Source organism: Bubalus kerabau, chromosome 11 (assembly GCF_029407905.1).
Source record: "Bubalus kerabau isolate K-KA32 ecotype Philippines breed swamp buffalo chromosome 11, PCC_UOA_SB_1v2, whole genome shotgun sequence".
Taxonomy (NCBI): Eukaryota; Metazoa; Chordata; class Mammalia; order Artiodactyla; family Bovidae; genus Bubalus; species Bubalus kerabau.
Window position 1 is genome coordinate 95,682,083 of NC_073634.1, and position 20,914 is coordinate 95,702,996.

Consider the following 20,914-nt stretch of genomic DNA (forward strand, 5'->3'; position numbering starts at 1 on the left):
CGTATCTGTACAGGAGAGAAACTTAGTAGATACTACCTTAACTGAGTGATCAAAATTAACATCACCAGAATTAAGACATCTTGACATCCTGTGTCTGCTGACAGACTGTATTGAGAAGGTCATAACATTACAAAGATGCCAAGGTAATTCAACGTGGAAAATGAAAATCCTTTCAGCAAAGAATGATGAAGCAACTGAATATCCATATGGGAAAAGCAAACTTCAATTTTAATCTCATGCTGCACATAAAAGCTAACTTGAAATGGATCACAGGCGTAAATGTAAGACTAAAAGTATAAAGCTTCTAGAAAAAACAAAACAAAGTTTTCACAACCTTTAAAGCGTCTTAGGCATCACACAAGAAGCACAAACTATAAAAGAAAAGAACTGATACGGTCAATGTTATAAAAATTAAAAACAGGGAGCTCAAGCCTGGTGCTCTGGGACAACCAAGAGGGATGGAATGGAGTGGGAGTTGGGAGGGAGGTTCAAGAGGGAGGGGACATATGCAACCGCACGTGTGCTCAGTCATGCCTGACTCCTTGTGACCGCATGGACTGCAGCCTGCCAGGCTCCTCAGTCCGTGCGACTCTCCAGGCAAGGATATTGGAGTGGGTTGCCATTTCCTCCTCCAGGGGATCTTCTCCACCCAGGGATTGAACCCACAACTCCTGCATCTCCTGCATTGGCAGGTGGGTTCTTTACCACTGAGCCACCTGGGAAACCTGGACATATGTATACCTATGGCTGATTCGTGTTGATGTTTGGCAGAAACCAATACAATATTGTAAAGTAATTATCCCCCAATTAAAAACAAATTAATTTTAAAAATTAAAAATATTTGCTCTTCCAAAGATAGAATTAAAAAGTGAAAATTCAAGGTTAAGACTGAAAAGCCAAGTGTGAGAAAATAGTCACAATATATTAATACACATCACAATACATATATGAAAGAGGTGTATAGAAAGAACCTACAACTTAAAAATAAAATGCTAAAAAAACTAGAAGTTTGAATACGCACCTAACCAAGGAAGATATTCACATGGCCCAAAAGCACAGTGCAAAGGGGAGGTATAAATTAAAACCATAAGGAGATACAATTATACAATTGTATTAATATAATTATACAATTATACCTGAGTGTATAAAACTCAAAAGACTAACTATACCAAGTACTGGCAATGACGCAGAACAAATGGAATTCACGCACTGCTGGAGAAAGTGTAGAGTGGTCCAGCCACTTTGGAAAACGATTTTGCGATTTCTCACAAAGTTAAACACACACATGCCGTATGATCCCGCAATTCCACTCTTAGGTTTTACCCATGGGAAATGAAAACCTAGATCCAGAAAATGACTTGTACATGATTAGTCATGGCAGCTTTATTTATAATATCTCCAAACTGGAAAAAACCCAGATGAACATCCATTGGTGAGTAGATAAACAAGTTGGGGTATATTCATCATGTAACTCTATTCAGCAATAAAAAAATACTAACTACTGATTCAACAAACATGCATGAATCTCAAAACCATAATTCTCAAAAAAAAAAAAAGAGTACATACTGTGTGATCCCATTTATATAAATTTCTTGAACAGGCAATACTAATCTATAATGAGAATGCAGATCAGCAGTCACCTGGACTAGGGGTTGTGGGGACTGACGGAAAAAAGGCACAGAGGGACTTCTGGGGATGACAGCGATGCTCCTCTCACTTATCTGGTTTTGAAGACATAGTTGGTATTTCATTTACACTCAGCCTTGCAGAATACTTAATGAGTTGTAGAAATGGGACAGAAAGGTATTCCACATACTGACAATTGTCTGAGCAGATCAACAGAAGTGGGAAGTTGAGGGGTAAGGATAGGAACCAGCCAAAATTTATTTTTTTAATTAACTGTAATTTGCATACAACAACTGCTCCCATTTTAAGTTAATAATTTGAAGAATTTTAAGAAATGTCTACAAACCCATATAACCACCATTCCAGAGAAAGCTGCTTTTACAAAATTACCATTTCAAGTTTTCTTTTTTTAAGTGTTTGGATATGGAATGGGTCACTGGAAAATTGATTCTGGAACAAGTTCAAAACAGGACACTTAAAAGGTTTGCCCCTCCATTGGTCAGACCTACTCACTGGCCTTGAAACAGAGCCTGACCTTCCATGTTTCACACCACGAGATGCCGGGGAGACCACACCTTTGGGATTCACCCTAACGGCCCCAGTCCGCTTGTGGGCTCAGCCGCCTGCTTCCGCTGTGTCTCCCTGGCTCTTCTAATGCCCTGATTCCATGATTTAGCTCCTGATAACCATCCTCAGGCCTGTCTCCTGGTGTCAGGACCCACTTCCTCAGTTTACCTGTCATCCCATCTGTTCATTTCTGCAAGCTGCCCTGATCGCTGCAATATCTGCTATGTCCTGTTAAGACACACCCCGGGCCAGTCTGAGCTTCCTAGGGACTCCTTGCCCCAGCTCCCAGCACACGTGACCCAGGATCCGGTTGCAGCCGTCATAGAATTCACGGGTCACGGGGATGGGGTGCTACCTACCTGAGCCACAAAGAGCTGGAACTCGTCAGGCAGAATCCATGAGCGAGGGTAGAAGTTGTACTCCTCTGGAAAGAGATTCTGCATGATTCTCACGGCTCTGCTCAGTGTAATTTTCCGCACCATCTCCGTCATGCCTGGGGAGAAGAGAAGTTGTGGGGTTTCAACAACAGTGGGCCACTAGCTATAAAACAGCCATTACTGGGGACTTTTAAAACCACCCACCCGACACATTCACGTTTTCAGAAGAGATTTTTAAAAAAAGTATGAGTAGTTCTCCGCAGCGGTGATTCATGGTTTGGAAAGACCTGCCAAATTAATGAAAAACTTGAGGGAATAGACAGATCTTTTTCTTCTTCTTGTAAAAATGAAGCATCAATTTGAAGGAATGAGTTTCCACCTAGTTTATTATTCCATTCTTTGTCAGTCCCCTAGATAATGAATAAAGAGAAGAATTTATATCTTGCACTTAAAACTTAATATCCTCTTTAATTTTGGGCCACCACACATACCTCTGGGATTCTTTCCATCTTATACCCTGGAGAATATTATCTAGTGGACTCTGGCTACATTATGAGAAGCTTAATTAAGTTGCTTTGTTTTAATCTTTCATGAGTATTAAAGGCATAAAGTAGAAAAATATATACACCTTTCAGCAGAAAATCTGTCTCCTCGAAATCAGGACAGGAAGTAGAGAGGATATTACAGTATAATTTAAGGGGAAAAAATGGAAACCGTAGGAGTTCTTCAGTTATTTAAGTACTGACACTGACATTGATCAGATCTCATTAATTTGCCCAGAGGGAATAGAAAAGTCTCACTTATAAAACATTTTCAAAGATTGGTATATTTTTTTCCTTGTAACATCTTTAGAAATGCTGACAAGAAAAGGAACTTAGTATATATCTTAGCAAATTTTAGGCAAATAGGTAAAAATTAAACTTTAGCATGCTTACTTCCTAAGGCAAATATCACTGCTCAAAAAAGAATAAAGGACACTAAAAATGGCCTTCACCCCAAAAGAGGTTACACAATTCCATTAATGACTTGAAATTTGCCAGCAAAGTAATTTTTACTAGAAAGTACAAAGTTCCACGTCAGCTTGGCATATTCAAATTATCACATTCCAATAGGCAAAGTCAGAATGCATGAGGTTTCTCTAAACTCCCATGTTTAAGAAGCCAAGGGTGTTTGAGATGAAGGTTTTAATAATCTACTTCTTGCTTCCCCCAGCATATTAAAAAGAGCCATAAAAATCTAAAAGATCACAGCTTGAAGATGTCAGGTTCTTACTTCTTGTTTAGAAGGAGCTAGGGAAGGATTGGAGAAGGCAATGGTAACCCACTCCAGTACTCTTGCCTGGGAAATCCCATGGACAGAGGAGCCTAGTAGGCTACAATCCATGGGGTCTCGAAGAGTCAGACACGACTGAGCGACTTCACTTTCACTTTTCACTTTCATGCACTGGAGAGGGAAATGGCAACCCACTCCAGTGTTCTTGCCTGGAGAATCCCAGAGACAGAAGCCTGACGGGCTGCTGTCTATGGGGTCGCACAGAGTTGGACACGACTGACGTGACTTAGCAGGGAAGGATTAAGTAAGAAATAAAGGAGCTTTACGGAGAAGGCAATGGCACCCCACTCCAGTACTCTTGTCTGGAAAATCCCAGGGACGGAGGAGCCCAGTGGGCTGCCGTCTATGGGGTCGCACAGAGTCGGACACGACTGAAGTGACTTAGCAGCAGCAGCAACAGCAAAGGAGCTTTAAAGGTACTAATAAACTGTGTCCTAACATGGATTCTCTGATATTAGAGAAAACACTGAGGACACTTTGGGAACTTCTAAGAAATTGGTATGAGTTCAGGAAATTAGAGCTATTTCCTTTTATTCCCCCACAAAATTAGAAGTTTTGAGTTATAAACATGGGAGCTGAACATAAAGTACACAAAATTCCAACTTCTTTGGAGATTTCTTAGTTGAATTTCAAGTTTTAGTTTTAGTATTAAACTAAAAACCTTCATAATGAAGTGACAAGTGAAGTTGCTCAGTCGTGTCCAACTCTTTGCGACCCCATGGACTGTAGCCCACCAGGCTCCTCAGTCCGTGGGATTCCCCAGGCAAGAGTACTGGAGTGGGTTGCAGTGCCCTGATCCACCAGATCTTCCCGACCCAGGTATCAAACCCATGTCTCTTACGTCTCCTGCACTGGCAGGTGGGTTCCCCACCTGGGAAGCTCCCTATAATATAGCATCTTACAGCAAATACATGATGGGCCAGATAGTGCCGGGGTGTTTTCCCCATTTTAATGGCCATGTGACAGCAGGGAATGTTTGCTTGCAGAAATCCCTCGGCCTGTGGAAGGACTCGCACAACACAGATAGGAATGCTGTGAGTACAAGAGTGTGGTTCAAATGCTCCAGAGAAGTTCTATGGAAATCAGTGTCCAGGAAATCGAACAAACACTCATTTGAAATCTGTGATGGCTCCTTCTGTCATGTGGATCGCTTGTCCCCCACACCGGCTAACAGATCCGTTTTCTGAGTTTACACTTGGATCTGTCTCCAGGTAATTCTCTACAAACAACAGCCAACTTAAGAAGCCATCCCCACAAGCCATGGCTACTCTTCCCAGATGCTTCTGACCCACAGGCTAGATAGCTCACCCCTAACCCTGCCTGAATGCCTGTCTCCAGAAGGCAGCAGTATAGACCTCCCTCAATCCAGTTACCGCTGACACCTTTGGTCCTCCCCCATCTCTAAGCTGCTACCCAGTTCCTACCCAGTGCTTTGGGACAGTATTTTTGAGCCCCTGCTAGGCCCCAGGAGGAAGCTCCTAGCTAGCCCTACCTGGGGCCGCAGCTTAAAGTCAGGTGTGGGCTGTGCCATCGCTCATAAAGATGCTGATAAGAGTAGCTGGGTTTCTAGCTGGGCCAGAGCGTACGTTCCCAGAGTAAACATGTACAGAGACAGGTCATTGCCAAACCCTGCTGACTGCAGACTCTGCCTCCCTTCTCTAAGTTGCTGTAATACCTGACCCCTATCTGTGACCCCTGCCCGAGGCTCTGGGACCCCTTCTGACCTGAGGTAGAAGCTCTGGGTCCCACCACCAGCTCCCCTTTGCTAACACTGTGACCCTTCCTTTGTACTCCAGCTAGATAAGGAGGATATTTTTTAATTAATTGACTTATTTATTCATTCATTTTGGTTGTGCCGGGTCTTTGTTGCTGCTCACGGGCTTTCTCTAGTTGTGGCAAGTGGGGGCTACTGTTGGTTGTGGTCCCTGGGCTTCTCATTACAGGAACTTCTCTTGTGGAGCATGGGTTCTAGGTGCATGGGCTTCAAGAGTTGTGGTGCACTGGTTTAGTTGCTCAAGGCATGTGGAATCTTCCCAAACCAGGAATAGAACCCGTGTCCCCTGCATTGGCAGGCGGATTCTTAACCATTGTACCACCAGGGAGGGCCAGATAAGGAGGATTTTAGCTATTTCTCTGAGGTGCCATTGCTTGTCCTTAAATGTTGGTCACCTGTTCTTGGCTCCTGGTGCCTAAGTGGCTGCCTCAGCAATGCCTTTGCCCAATGTCTCCCATGTTCCTCCTCCCATGTTGCCCCTAAGCCTCCGCTGCAAGGGCTGGAGTCCTCCTGTGGCTTGAGCCCAGGGTCTGGGCTCCTGCTGTCCTAACAGGTTCTCTTGAGGCTAACTGTCTACCTGGGCTTCTCAGGAAGGTCTGTTCTTAGATGTCCTTGTTGTGGCCGTTCCCCTAACGGGTGGGAAATACCCCTCACTCAGGCTAGAGCTTCTCTTCCAAAAGCTTGCCTCCTGCCATTGCTTCTGAGCCTGGGTTTTGCTGTCTGCCTCGCTGCAGTCTCACAGCCTGGGGCGGTAGAGGTGGAAGGTGGGGGGGTCTCAGCCCACTGGAGTTACACAGAAGTGTAACAGTCTGATCCTCCGGCCTGTCTACACAGACCTAGTCAACCCAAATTAAAAACAGAACATAATGTGAGCTATGTTGGGAGTACTACTCAATCCAAGTATCGCTTATAACAATAATTCTTGGCAAAAACACATAATAACCATCAAGCAGGAAACAATACTTTCAGATTCTGAAAAATACAGTAGCCTCTTAGCTGTTTCCTCTCTCAGCCTCTCTACATCCCAACTCCTCCACCTCCACCTCCAGTGCATCCCCTCTGGAATATCTTTCCAACTGCACACCAGCCCGTGTCACTCTCTAGCTTGGACATTTCTCAGTGACTCCCTGTGACCTTGGTCCCTGCCTCTCACCTCCCCACTGTCCCATCACACACGACCCTTTCTAATGACCACAGGCCGCTTGCCTTTCACTGCATGCTGCTAAGTCACTTCAGTCATGTCTGACTCTGTGCGACCCCATAGACCGCAGCCCACCAGGCTCCCCCATCCCTGGGATTCTCCAGAGGCAAGAATACTGGAGTGGGTTGCCATTTCCTTCTCCAATGCATGAAAGTGAAAAGTGAAAGTGAAGTCGCTCAGTCGTGTCCGACTCCTAGCAACCCCATGGACTGCAGCCTACCAGGCTCCTCCGTCCATGGGATTTTCCAGGCAAGAGTACTGGAGTGGGGTGCCATTGCAACGTGCAAATCACTCTACACCTCTGCACCACCTCTGTGCCCTTGTCTAGCGTGGGGGTCAGGCCCATCCAGCCCTGGAGGCTCAGTTCACACTTGCAATCCTCTTCTCCAGGATCTCTTGCCCCACCTTCCCCCCAGGCAAATCTGGGTCAGGTCATGTGCTCTTGCTCCTTATTCTCACAGCACCCCAAGCTTCCTCTGGCATAGTGCTTATCTTGTATTTAACTTCTCTCTTTAAGTGCTTTTCTCCTCGTCTTTATATCCCTAGCCCAGACCAGAGATTAGCAGATGGCTGCCCCCAGAGATCCCTCCCTGGGGCCCCCTCCTTCTCTGACAAAGTCCCCTCCTCATGGTGGGCTCTCAAGCGCCACCTGCCACATGCTGTCATATCTTCCAGAGCCGGCAACTCAGCAAAAGAGAAAACAAAACCCGTTGTTCATAAAGTTGAGAATTGACAGTTCTGGGCTTTCTTAAAGACCTATCTAAATCAGATTATTTTTAGTGAAAGTTTTAATTCATCAGTTAAGATATAATAACATATCTTGAAGGAAATTGCCCATAGAAAAGTGGCTAAAATCTAACATGCTGACATGAACAAAATAAATTACTTCCATATGTTTATCCAAAAGTTTTCAGTTTATTCAGCATGTGCAGTGCTTATCCTTGCCTGGCACGTCCTCTGGAACTTGCTCTAAGTAATATATGATGCATATGAAATGCAGCTTTGGAATAATGGGATGTATCAGAGACGGAAGGTAAGTGTGGACACCAACCCGAGCACAGTTCTGGAATCGTCGCTAAGCATGTTGTCTTTCACAGGGCAGAGGGTGTGGCAGCTCTGGTCTGCTGCCTAGAGGTTCCAGAGCCTTCTTTGTCATTAAAGCTAATAAGTGTTCTTGCCTGGAGAATCCCAGGGACGGGGGAGCCTGGTTGGCTTCCGTCTATGGGGTCTCACAGAGTCAGACACAACTGAAGCGACTTAGCAGCAGCAGCAGCTGGTGTTAGTAAAGAGGATAATTGTATGTTTCTATCACTGGCACTTGGAATATGAGATGGGGCGAACGTTCTTCTTTAGAATGAATGTTCTTATATCACCTTTAATGAAACTAGTCCTCTGAAGGTAATTTTTCCTGTATTCCTACCTGCATCCCAAATGTCAAGCTATAGCGACTCCTTCCTTCCTGCTCTCAGCCATCAGATGAAACAAGAGAAAATGGGCAAAATGTCAATGAAGCTCATTTGATGATTCATGTCTTGGGAACTCTGCCCTCATTCAAAGAGTTTCTTTCTTCCAAATTTTGCTCTCCCAATATCACAGTAAGTCCTGTTAGTGGCATTAAAATGTCATCTTTTTTTCCAAGAAGATATTTATCTATTTATTTATTTTATTTGGCTGCATCGGGTGCAGCATGTAGCCTCTTTATCGCAGCTCATGGGCTTCTCTCTTGTGCGACATGGGCTCTAGACTGCACAGGCTTAGTTACCCCATGGCATGTGGGATCTTAGTTCCCCAACCAGGGATCGAACTTTTATCCCCCAAATTGGAAGGATTCTTCCACTGGACCACCAGGGAAGTCCCCCAAAAGTCACCTTTTATGAGCAGCCAGACAGAGAAAATAATAGCTATCCCATTAAAACCATGCAAGAATCCTGGCTGCAAGAGTTCTCCTCATCCTCAGACAAAACCCTGCCTCCTCCAAGAACCTACCTGATCTTGAGTTAATTTTCTAGCTCTGTTCCCCAGGAAACCAATAAAGGGGGAAAGTTAGCTCTGTGACTAGACAACAGAGCATATGGTTAAAATGATCATTTACTGGCATCTCACATAAATACCTTGTCAGGAGCCATAGCTCTGGGCTTTCCTGAGTGTAATGAATCTTGTAACTTAGCATGACCCTGGCGGGGACCTTGGAAGCTATGCTATGGAGGAGCCGCGTGGGCTATTGGCTCCTACAGGGTTTCTGAGTCAAGGCCGATCCACAGCCACCAACGTGGATCGTGTCTCCTTGCACCTGAGCTTTCCCTGGAGGAGCCAAAGACTTAGCTCTGGAACCCTTGTAAAGACTCAACTAAAAAGAAACGCATGACATTGACTGGCTGGCAAGTTGTGCTTCCTGTCCTGTGTCCTTCCAAGTGAATCTGAGCCAAGGGGCCTATGATAGTCTGTTGGCTTAGTTGAAAACCCCCCCTAGTGGATATAGTATAACTTGCCACTGTATAATGTATGGATATTGGGTTTTCTGAGAAGTATTTTCTTAATGATGTGGCACGGACTGCCAAAGAAAAAGATCAGTTGATTCTCCTCTTAAAAATAAGCATAAATGAAACACTAGAGCAAACATCTTATAGTCAGGCAACTATGTAAAAATGATACACAAACATGATTAAGGTTTGGGAGGAAATAAATATAGAAAAGAGTCGGACATGATTTACCAACTAAACAACAATAAATAGAAATATTCACCTCATGGTTTCGTTCAATGAGGAATGGGATTTGGGTGATGTTCTCGCTCTCTCTCTTTTTAAAATATGAACCATTTTTAAAATCTTTATTGAATTTGTTACAGTATTACTTATGTTTTTATGTTTTGGTTTTTTTGGCTGTGAGGCATGTGAGAATCTTAGCTCCTCAACCAGGGATCTAACTTGCATGCCTTGCATTAGAAGGCAAAATCTTAATCACTGGACTGCCAGTCAAGTTCCTGTTCTTTTAAAAATTTATCTGTTATCGTATTCTAAATGGTTTGTATCTTATGTAAAAATTTCTGAAAATGAGTGGCACCTCTTTCACTGAAATCATACCCTGATTAACCAAATGTTCATTTCTCGTTACACACTCCCACTCACCTTAACCCCTCCTCTTCACTTAACCAATGGAAATAATGAATAGTAATCAGGGCAGAAGAAGGTGGTAGAGACTAAAAGGAAAGGGAAAAGTTATACGATAGGGTGGCTGGGGACGGAATGGGGAGGTCTCCTCGAGTGTCGGCTGCGCCACTTATCTGGCACCAAGTCTCCCATGCAGTCTCACTAGATAATCGGCTCACTAGATAATGCCCTCAGGGTATGAAGACAGAGGCTGTCCAGACCTCCTGTTCCCAGGATGGAGATGCTGCATTTCGATTTTAAAACAGCACCTCCAAACATGGCACTTAAAGGAAATGGCAACTGTGAATCCCATTTCTGGGACAAAGTCCCGGAATTTTAGTACCTCTGTCTCCTGCAAATTAATTAGAAATTTCAATGGTTTGTTTACTTATTTTAGTGCAACATGAAGCTTTTATTAATGTTAGACTAACTCTGTTGGGGAAATGGTTCATTTTATTGCTTTAATGTCAGGCTTTCTCGTTCCCTGCGATGAGCATAAAACTGGGGCTGCCTCTGAGTTTCAGTCAGTCAGTGAGAAAGCAGTTACAGAGCACCTCAGGTGTGTCCGGAAGGGCTGCAGGAGCCACAGGAATCTACAGAGGTGCAGGAGTCATGGCCCCTCCCAGGAGCTCATGATCTACTAGGGAAAGCCACACACATAGAGGCATTCAGAGTCCACATTCACTGAGTCATTGAAATGTTCCAGAAACTATGGTGAGTTTTTTTCATTTTGAAAATATCATCCCTTCATGACACACCCATATTATATCAAAAACCCCAAAGTGAAAGTCATGTTCTTCCACCAGTGGAATTAGACCAGAAGAACCAATCTCTTCACATTTTGGAACTTCCAGTCTTTAAGCCCTTGGTGGGTTAAGTCCTGATCATCTTCCCTCCCAAGATCACAGCACGGTGGCAGCCATTCCCAATTAAGAGCCCTCCGGTTTGATCTCAAAACACTGGCATATTTTTGTCCAAGAGTGTACCCTGAGACTCAGTCCTAGATACATTTTTAAATGCCAGCAATAACAGTAGATACCTGGAAACTTGTTCACTTGACCGGAGAATATGTCATTGTCGTGAAATGAAACTCCGTGCCAGTAGATGTCACAAGGCAAGCGTCGGCCAAATGGGAACTGGAAGAAAGAGGGGAAATGTGATTAACTACCGCCCTGAGTGTCTCTTCTGTACTGATTCCCGCGCCCTGGCACACATCACGTGATTGAATGCTTGTAACAGGCTTGTGACATTGCTGACATTGTTTCCTGTGTTACAGGGGAGGGAACAAATTCAGTCAGGCTAAGTAACTTTCTCAGGGTCATGACCACTGAGAGGCAGGGTTCTGATTCAGCATGGCTGGCACTCTACAAGTGATTTTATAGGCACCCATTCATTAGAATCCCCATAACCATTCTAGAAAGGATGATACCCATTTCACTGATGAGAAAATCGGGGATGAGAGAGGTAAGGTAACATGTCCAAGGCTGCACAGAGCTGGTAACAGGTGGATCTGAATCCAGGTCTATCTGAATTCTAAACCATACTTCTCTTTCTCTTAAAACTGCAATGTGCAAACTGGTGCCCCTAAAACAAGTTCTCACAACCTCTCTCTCTCTGTGTTTCTCAACACACACACACATACACAGTCCCCAAGGGCAGGATGTATTCCCGGGAGCCTAAAACTGTTCCTGGCATTCAACAAAGACTTTTTGAATGAATAAATGAACAAACCAGGAATAGTCCTCTGACTCATGATGAGATAACCAGATTCTCTCTTCCAGGAATATGGAAATCAGAGATGCCCAGCAGCCTCTGCCGGCCCTTGAACTGAAAGGGATCAAACGCCAGAGCCGGGCAGCTGTGCTTGGCCATGTGCACAGAGAAGCAAAGGCAGCCAGTCTATTAAGAGAGGAGAAAGAAGCAGGTGCAAAGAGAAAAGCAGAGACGAGGCCATGTGGCCCTGGCGACACAGACCGAGTGACCTCAGTTCCCAGGGCTTCTAGACCCTGGGCCCAGGCCCTTCTGAGCCCCACTGTCCCTTCTGTCCTCGGATCCTGTGAGGCAGTCTCATACCCTTAGAATGCATCCCCTTTGCGCAAGCTAGAGGGTTTCAGTTACTTGCAACCAGAAAATCCCTTGCTAAGACCAAAGGGCCTGCTCTTTCTACATCTTATTTCCTTTCCCAGCTATCAACAAGCTCTGCATTTACACAGTGTATTTTTTAAATGCATCACTCGACTCTCCTTTAGGGAAAAGAGCGAGGACATGTTAGTTCATATTTAGAACCTACTTGTTAGAAGTCCAAATGAAGAGAAATATCAGCATATTAAGTAAAAGCATCCAATTTTCCCATCCTAAGACTATAGTTAATCAGAATTTTTATCCGCTCCAAGCTAAGAGGGTGAAGTTCCAATGAAAGAACATGGCGTTACCAATGAAATGGCAGTGACTCAAAGCTTCCCAATGATTCCAAATTAAAATGAAGGCAAACAGACTCAAGCCCTTTACATCATGCACATTGTCTCAAAACTGTGCCAAAGTGAGGCATATGTTACACACTCTATTAGCATTAACAACTTCCATCTATAATTTATAGCACTTCACTCATTTTCTTTGTATCCAGTGGATTGAAGTTATTAATTCGGCAGTCATAAATACAAGGAGATACAACATATGTTATTGTCTTCCAGCTGTTAAGTACTAATATAGAAGAGGGAATAATAACTTTATGAGGAGGTTCCTCTATAAAGCATACTATCCAAGCAACATTTACTAGGATCCAAGTGGCTTTGCTGCCCACGCTGTGGGATCGACACCTGATCAATACACAAGGCTCTTTAAGGTCTTAGCAAGGGATTTTCTGGTTGCAAGTAATTGAAACCCTCAGTGGATAACCTAGGAATCCTTATCACCCTTAGGATCGCCTTTCAATCCTTGACACTTTCATGATTTCTAAGTTAACCTTTCATTCAGAGAGCCCCTAACTCATTCAGTTTTGAGAAACTGTCTTTCTAAATCAATTTATTCAATAACCTATGTGCCAGGCACTTTGCTCAGTGCTGAGAAAACAGAGAAACATGATATTAAGTAGGTCCCAGCATCTCGTCTCTCAGGCTTCCCTGGTAGCTCAGTTGGTAAAGAATCTGCCTGTAGTGCAGGAGACCTGGGTTCAATCCCTGGGTCTGGAAGATCCCCTGGAGAAGAAAATAGCAAACCACTCCAGTATTCTTGCCTGGAGAATCTCGTGTACAGAGGAGCCTGGTGGGCTACAGTCCATGAGGTTGCAAGAGTCCAACACAACTTAGCAACTAAACCACCAAACCAGCATCTCATAATCCCATGTCTTTTTAAGATCCTTTGAAAACCCGCTTAAACAGCTAACATCAAGCTCAATGGTGAAACTGAAAGCTTTTCTTCTGATATCAGGAAGGAGACAAGGAGACTCACTTTTGCCACTTTCTATTCAACATGGTATTGGAAGTTCTAACCAGAGCAATAGGCAAGAAAAAGAAATGAGACATCCAAATTGGAAAGGAAGAAGTAAAATTATCTGTTTTCAGATGATATGATCTTATATATAGAAAATCCTAAAGATTACATACACACACACACAATAAATGAACTCAACAAAGTTACTAGATACAAAATCAATACACAAAAGAATCAGTTGTTTTTCTATATACTGACCATGAACATCCAAAAAGAAAATTAAGAAAACAATTCAATTTACAACAGCATCAAAAAGAATAAAATAATTAGGTATTAACCAAGGAGACAAAGACTTGCACACTAAAAATTACAAAATGTTGCCAAAAGAAATGGCAGACACAGATAAGTGGAAAGATATCCCATGTTCAAGGATGAGAAGGCTTCATATTATTAAAATGTCAACACTACTCAAAATGATCCTCAGATTCAATGAAATCCCAACCAAAATTCCAGTGACTTTTTTTTTTTGCAGAAATAGAAATATCCTTCTTAAAATTCACATGAAATATCAAGGAATCCCAAATAGCCAAAACAATTTTGGAGGTATCACACTTTCTGATGCCAAAACTTATAACAAAGCTATAGTAATCAAAACAATGCATAAAACAATAATGAGATACCACTGCACACCTTAAAATGCCCAAAACCCAAAACATGAACAACACCAAGTGCTGAAGGGGGTGAGAAGCAACAGGAACACTCATCCACTGCTGATGGGAATGCAAAATGGTACAGCCACTTTGGAAGACAGTTTGGAAATTTCTTACAAACCTAAACATACTCTTATCAGATGATCCAGCAATTATGTTCCTCGGTATTATTCAAATTAATTAAAAACTTATGTCCACAAAAAAGCCCTCCATGTAAATGTTTATAGCAGCTTAATTTGTAATTGCTGAGGCCTGGAAACAACCAAGATGTCCTTCAGTAAGTGAGTGGATAAATAAGCCATGGTACAGCCAGGCAATGGAGTTTTCTTCAGTGCTAAAAAGAAATGAGCTATTGAGCCATGAAAAGACATGGAGGACCCTTAAATGCATATTATTAAGCAAAAGAAGCCCATCTGAAAAGGCTACATACGGTATGATTCCAGTTATCTGACTTTCTGGAAAAGGCACAACTACGGAGACAGTAAAGGGATCAGTGGTTGCCAGGGGCTAGTCTTGGGAGGGATGAATAGGCAAAGCACAGAAGATTTTTAGGGCACATGAAACTACACTCTCTCATACCATAACGGTGAATTCACGCCACCATATCTTTGTCTAAAGCCACAGAATGTACATCACCAAAAGTGAACATTGATATAAACTACGGACTCCGGGTGATAATGATCTGCAACAAAGGTTCATTGATTTTAACAAACCTATTGCTTTGGTGTGGGATTTTGATAGTGTATACGCGAGGGCAGTGATTATATGGGAAATCTCCATCCTTTCTGCTCAGTTTTGCTGTGAACCTAGAACATCTCGAAATTAAAAATAAATTTAAAACAGTGGGGTACTAGCATAAAGACAGGCGTATAGACCAATGGAATAAGACAGAGAACCCAGGAAAAAACCCTCCCATATACAGTCAAATGATTTTCGACAAAGATGACTAGTCTATTCATTTGCAGAAGGAAAGTCTTTTCAAGAATTGGTGTTGGGAAGGTCGGATATCTACATACAAAAAGGTGAAGTTGGACCCTTACCTTACACCATAGATAAAAATTAACTCAAAGTGAATCAAAGACCTAATCATAAGAACAAAAGAAATGAAACTCATAGAAGATAATAGAGGCGATAAGTTTCATGACATTGGACTTGGGAATGATTTCTTAGACATGATACTAAAAGCATAGGCAACAAAAGAAAAAATAAACAAAGTGAAAAGAAATGTTAATCACTCAGTCATGTCCAACTCTGCAATCCCATGGACTGTAGACCGCCAGGTTCCTCTGTCCATGGGATTCTCCAGGCAAGAATACTGGAGTGGGTTGCCATTTCCTCCTCCAGGGGATCTTCCCAACCCAGGGATTGAACCCAGCTCTCCAGCATTGCAGGAAGATTCTTTACTGTCTGAGCCATCAGGGAAGCCTCAACTTCATCAAAATTAAAACTTTTGCATCAAAGGACACTGTCAACAGAATAAAAGGGCAGCCCATGGAATGGGAGAAAATATTTGAAAATCATAAATCTGATAAGGGATTAATATTTAGAATATATTTTTAAAGACTCCTACAACTCAACACAAACAACCCAATTTAAAAAATGGGCAAAGGACTTGAACAGACATTTCTCTATGTCTATTCAAGAGAAGATGTACAGATGGCAAATAAGCACATGAAAAGATGCTCAACATCACTAATTATTAGGAAAATGCAAATCAAAACCACTTCACACCCATTAGGAAGACTATTATAAAAATAATAATACAAAGGAAATAAGTGTTGATGAGGATGTAGAGGAATTGAAACCCTTGCACAGTGGGAATGTAAAAAACGACTGGGGAAACAAAAATTACCACATGATTCAGCAATTTCTCTTCTGAATATATACCCAAAAAGGATTGAAATCAGGGACTCAAACAGATATTGGTACAGCAAATGTGATAGCAAGGTTATTCAAACAATCAGAAAGTAGAAACAGCCCAAGTGTCCACTGACTATCCATCAGTGGATAAGCACTATGTGGAATACAGGCACGCTGTGATATCACTCAGCCTTAAGAAAGAATGAAGTTTTAAAAAAAAAAGAAAGAATGAAGTTTTGACACTTGCTACAACATGGATGAACCCTGAAGACATCACACTGTCAAGCAAGCCAAACACAAAAGGACCAACACTGCTTGACTCCACTTTTGTGAGGTAGCTTGTTGTTGTTCAGGAGCTCAGTCATGTCCAGCTCTGTGCAACCCCATAGACTGCAGCATGCCAGGTCTCCCTGTCCTTCACCATCTCCAGGAGTTTGCTCAAACTCACATCCACTGAGTCAGTGATGCCATCCAGCCATCTCATCCTCTGTTGTCCCCTTCTCCTCCTGCTTTCCATCTTTCCCAGCATCAGGGTCTTTTCCAATGAGTTGGTTCTTCGCATCAGGTGGCCAAAGTATTGGAGCTTCAGCTTCAGCATCAGTCCTTCCAATGAATATTCAGGGTTGATTTTCTTTAGGATAGTGAGGTAGCTGCTGCTGCTGCTGAGTCACTTCAGTCGTGTCTGACTCTGTGCGACCCCATAGATGGCAGCCCACCAGGCTCCCCCGTCCCTGGGATTCTCCAGGCAAGAACACTGGAGTGGGTTGTGAGGTAGCTAGAGCAGTCAAATTCAGAGCCACAGAAAACAGAATGGTCATTTCCAGGAGCTTTGTCGTTGTTTAGTCACTAAGTCATGTCCAGCTTTTTTGGGAACCCCATGGAGTGTAGCCCACCAGGCTCCTCTGTCCATGGGATTCTCCAGGCAAGAATACTGGAATGCCATTTCCTTCTCCAGGGGATCTAACTGACCCAGAGATTGAACCTGAGTCTCCTGCACTGCAGGCAGATTCTGTATCACTGAGCCACCAGGGAAGCCCATTCCATGAGCTGGGGGGAGGGGAAAATGGGGAGTTATTGCTCAGTGTGTACAGAGTTTCAACTGGGGAAGATGGAAAGGGTCCTGGAGATGGTTGGTAGTGATGAATGAACAACTCCGTGAATGTATTTAACACCACTGTACTGTACACTTAAAGATGCTTAGGATGGTCAGTTTTATGTTATGTATATTTTACAGTAAAATGACAACAAAACTGTCCGCTTACGCCCCATCACCATCTGCCCCCAGGCTAAGGGGCCATTCATAGCTCTACTAGGACCCTCTGGAGCCTGGAACACTGCGTGGACTGTCACAGGCAACTGAAAACTGACAAGTGCTTCTCAGACTCCCCACTCCCCATTTTTCTCAAGTTCATCACCATCCTCCAGGTTACCTGGGAATTATCTTCCCTTTTCTCTTCTTCAAACCCTTTTGGAAAAAGCACTGGATGTGAGGGGTCAGAAAGCCTGAGAATCCTAGACTTGTCTCTGTTCACTTACCAACTATAAGAGCTTAAGCAACCAGGACCTCTGTTCTGTGTCCTTGGGAGACCCAGAAGAGAAAACCACCAGGTACCTACAGGGACCAAACAAGATAATGGAAACGAAAACACCTTTAGGCACCACAGAACAATACAAATCTGAGTTCATCATTAATTGTTTTACCCATTAAGTGTTATGCACCTACTTAGTGGCACAAAGTGTCTCAGATGCCGAAGACACAAGGGAACATGTCTGCCTTCCTGGGGCACACAGTCCATGGGGATAAAGTGGTTTTGAAAGTGTTAGTCACTCAGATCAGATCAGACCAGTCGCTCAGTCATGTCCGATTCTTTGCGGCCCCATGAATAGCAGCACGCCAGGCCTCCCTGTCCATCACCAACTCCCGGAGTTCACTCAGACTCACGTCCATTGAGTCAGCGATGCCATCCAGCCATCTCATCCTCTGTCGTCCCCTTCTCCTCCTGCCCCCAATCCCTCCCAGCATCAGGGTCTTTTCCAATGAGTCAACTCTTCGCATGAGGTGGCCAAAGTACTGGAGTTTCAGCTTCAACATCAGTCCTTCCAATGAACACCCAGGACTGGTCTCCTTTAGAATGGACTGGTTGAATCTCTTTGCAGTCCAAAGGACTCTCAAGAGTCTTCTCCAACACCACAGTTCAAAAGCATCAATTCTTCGGCGCTCAGCCTTCTTCACAGTCCAACTCTCACATCCATACATGACCACAGGAAAAACCATAGCCTTGACTAGACGGACCTTTGTTGGCAAAGTAATATCTCTGCTTTTGAATATGCTATCTAGGTTGGTCGTAACTTTCCTTCCAAGGAGTAAGCGTCTTTTAATTTCATGGCTGCAGTCACCATCTGCAGTGATTTTGGAGCCCAGAAAAATAAAGTCTGACACTGTTTCCACTGTTTCCCCATCTATTTCCCATGAAGTGGTGGGACCGGATGCCATGATCTTCGTTTTCTGAATGTTGAGCTTTAAGCCAACTTTTTCACTCTCCACTTTCACTTTCATCAAGAGGCTTTTGAGTACCTCTTCACTTTCTGCTATAAGGGTGGTGTCATCTGCATATCTGAGGTGATTGATATTTCTCCCGGTAATCTTGATTCCAGCTTGTGTTTCTTCCAGTCCAGCGTTTCTCATGATGTATTCTGCATATAAGTTAAATAAACAGGGTGACAATATACAGCCTTGAGGAACTCCTTTTCCTATTTGGAACCAGTCTGTTGTTCCATGTTCAGTTCTAACTGTTGCTTCCTGACCTGCATACAAATTTCTCAAGAGGCAGATCAGGTGGTCTGGTATTCCCATCTCTTTCAGAATTTTCCACAGTTTATTGTGATCCACACAGTCAAAGGCTTTGGCATAGTCAATAAAGCAGAAATAGATGTTTTTCTGGAACTCTCTTGCTTTTTCTATGATCCAGCGGATGTTGGCAATTTGATCTCTGGTTCCTCTGCCTTTTCTAAAAGCAGCTTGAACATCAGGAAGTTCATGGTTCACATATTACTGAAGCCTGGCTTGGAGAATTTTGAGCATTACTTTACTAGCATGTGAGATGAATGCAATTGTGCAGTAGTTTGAGCATTTTTTGGCATTGCCTTTCTTTGGGATTGGAATGAAAACTGACCTTTTCCAGTCCTGTGGCCACTGCTGAGTTTTCCAAATTTGCTGGCATATTGAATGCAGCACTTTCACAGCATCATCTTTCAGGATTTGTTAGTCGCTCAGTCATGTCCAACTCTTTTCCACCCCATGGACTGCAGCCTGCCAGGCTCCTCTGTCCGTGGGATTCTCCAGGCAAGAGTACTGCAGTGGAAGGGTTGAAACAAAGTCACGCCGGTGTATCGCTACAAACCATGGTAAAGGCTGTGAGATGAGCCCTGGAGAGCAAGAGAGCACACGGGACTGAGCAGACCCGGGGAGTTGGAGAAGTGTACCCTGAGTCAGGAGGCCCCACGTCCACCAGCCAATGCCTGGCTGACCCAGTGTCATCATAAATAGCACCTCTTTTTGCTTTCAGATATATCCCAGTTTCAGCAACAAATTAAATGGTCATCCTATTCCTGAGACAGGGCTATTAGAGCTGAGGTTGGGAGGAAGATCAGATAAAAGATGGGGAGGAAGAGTGCTCCAGGCAGAGAGGAGAAGCATGTGAAAGCCTAGGGCAGGACTGACCAGGGCACACTGGGAAGCCTGTAGGAAGGTCAGCGTGGCTGGATCACAGAGGGTGAGAGGAAAGGCGTGAGAGGCCAGGCTGAAGACTGGGGCAGAGGCCACCCACATGGGCCTGGACCCCGGGGCGCAGTGGAGCAGGAGGGAGGTCTTGGGGGAGGAGGATGAACATGCTGAGCAGAATGAGTAAGAGGGACTGAGAGAGAGAGCGAGAGCATGAGGCCTAAACAGCCAAGGGGGATAGTGTGAATGTGGCCGGGAGGTCAACCAAGATGGGAACTAGGACATGATAACGTGGAGAGCCTCAGAGCCACATCAGCCTGCAATGATCTCCATGCTGATCGATTCAGCAGCCACCATGCTTACATTAGAAGGACTGATGTTGAAGCTGAAGCTCCAATACTTTGGCCACCTGATGCGAAGAGCTGACTCATTTGAAAAGACCCTGATGCTGGGAAAGATTGAAGGCAGGAGGAGAAGGGGATGACAGATGGTTGGATGGCATCACCGACTCGACGGACATGAGTCTGAGCAAGCTCTGGGGAGTTGGTGATGGACAGGGAGGCCTGGCGTGCTGCGGTCCATGGGGTCCCAAAGAGTTGGACACGACTGAGCCACTGAACTGAACTGAACTGATGCTTATAACTGGTCTGCCCTGTTAAGTATTTCGTGTGTAACCCTGACCCCCACATAACACTGTGAATTTCTGGGACCAGAACAATGGGACGTACTGTCTCAGGTCTCCAGTGATATCTAACCAGGCGTTCGGTGGACCCTCGGCCCACAGAAAAGAAAAGCATAATCCTGAAAACCCTCCAGACGCCCTCTTCCTCCCCCAAATCCCACTGCTCAGCAAGTCTTCAGATTTATCTCCTTATTTATCTTTTTAAAATATTTATTTATTTATTTGGCTGCAATGGGTCTCAGTTGCAGCACGCAGAATCTAGTTCTCCGACCAGGGATTGAACCCAGATCCCCTGCATTGGGAGCACAGAGTCTTAGCCACTGGACCACCAGGGAAGTCCCTCTTCTCATTTATTTAAGTTGCCTCTCCTTCTTTAATCCCCACTGCCTTACTTCAGGGCCTCCTTTCACACCAGGATGAGGGCTACACTGGCCTCCTCCCCAACCTTCCTCCTCCCCACTCCCACCAAGGCCTCCTCTTCTGGTCTAC

The 20,914-nt window shown here is 44.0% G+C and overlaps 1 protein-coding gene across 1 annotated transcript in view; it reads right to left on the reverse strand.

Moving 5' to 3' along the window:
• TTLL11 (tubulin tyrosine ligase like 11) overlaps window positions 1-20,914 on the reverse strand; it is a 262,192-nt gene that overhangs the window by 197,738 nt on the left and 43,540 nt on the right. Inside the window, exons 2-3 of the mRNA XM_055541044.1 lie at window positions 11,063-11,159; window positions 2,553-2,686 (exon numbers count right to left, since the gene is read on the reverse strand). Of these exons, the coding sequence (XP_055397019.1) occupies window positions 2,553-2,686; window positions 11,063-11,159 (231 nt within the window). The remainder of the gene's footprint in view (window positions 1-2,552; window positions 2,687-11,062; window positions 11,160-20,914) is intronic.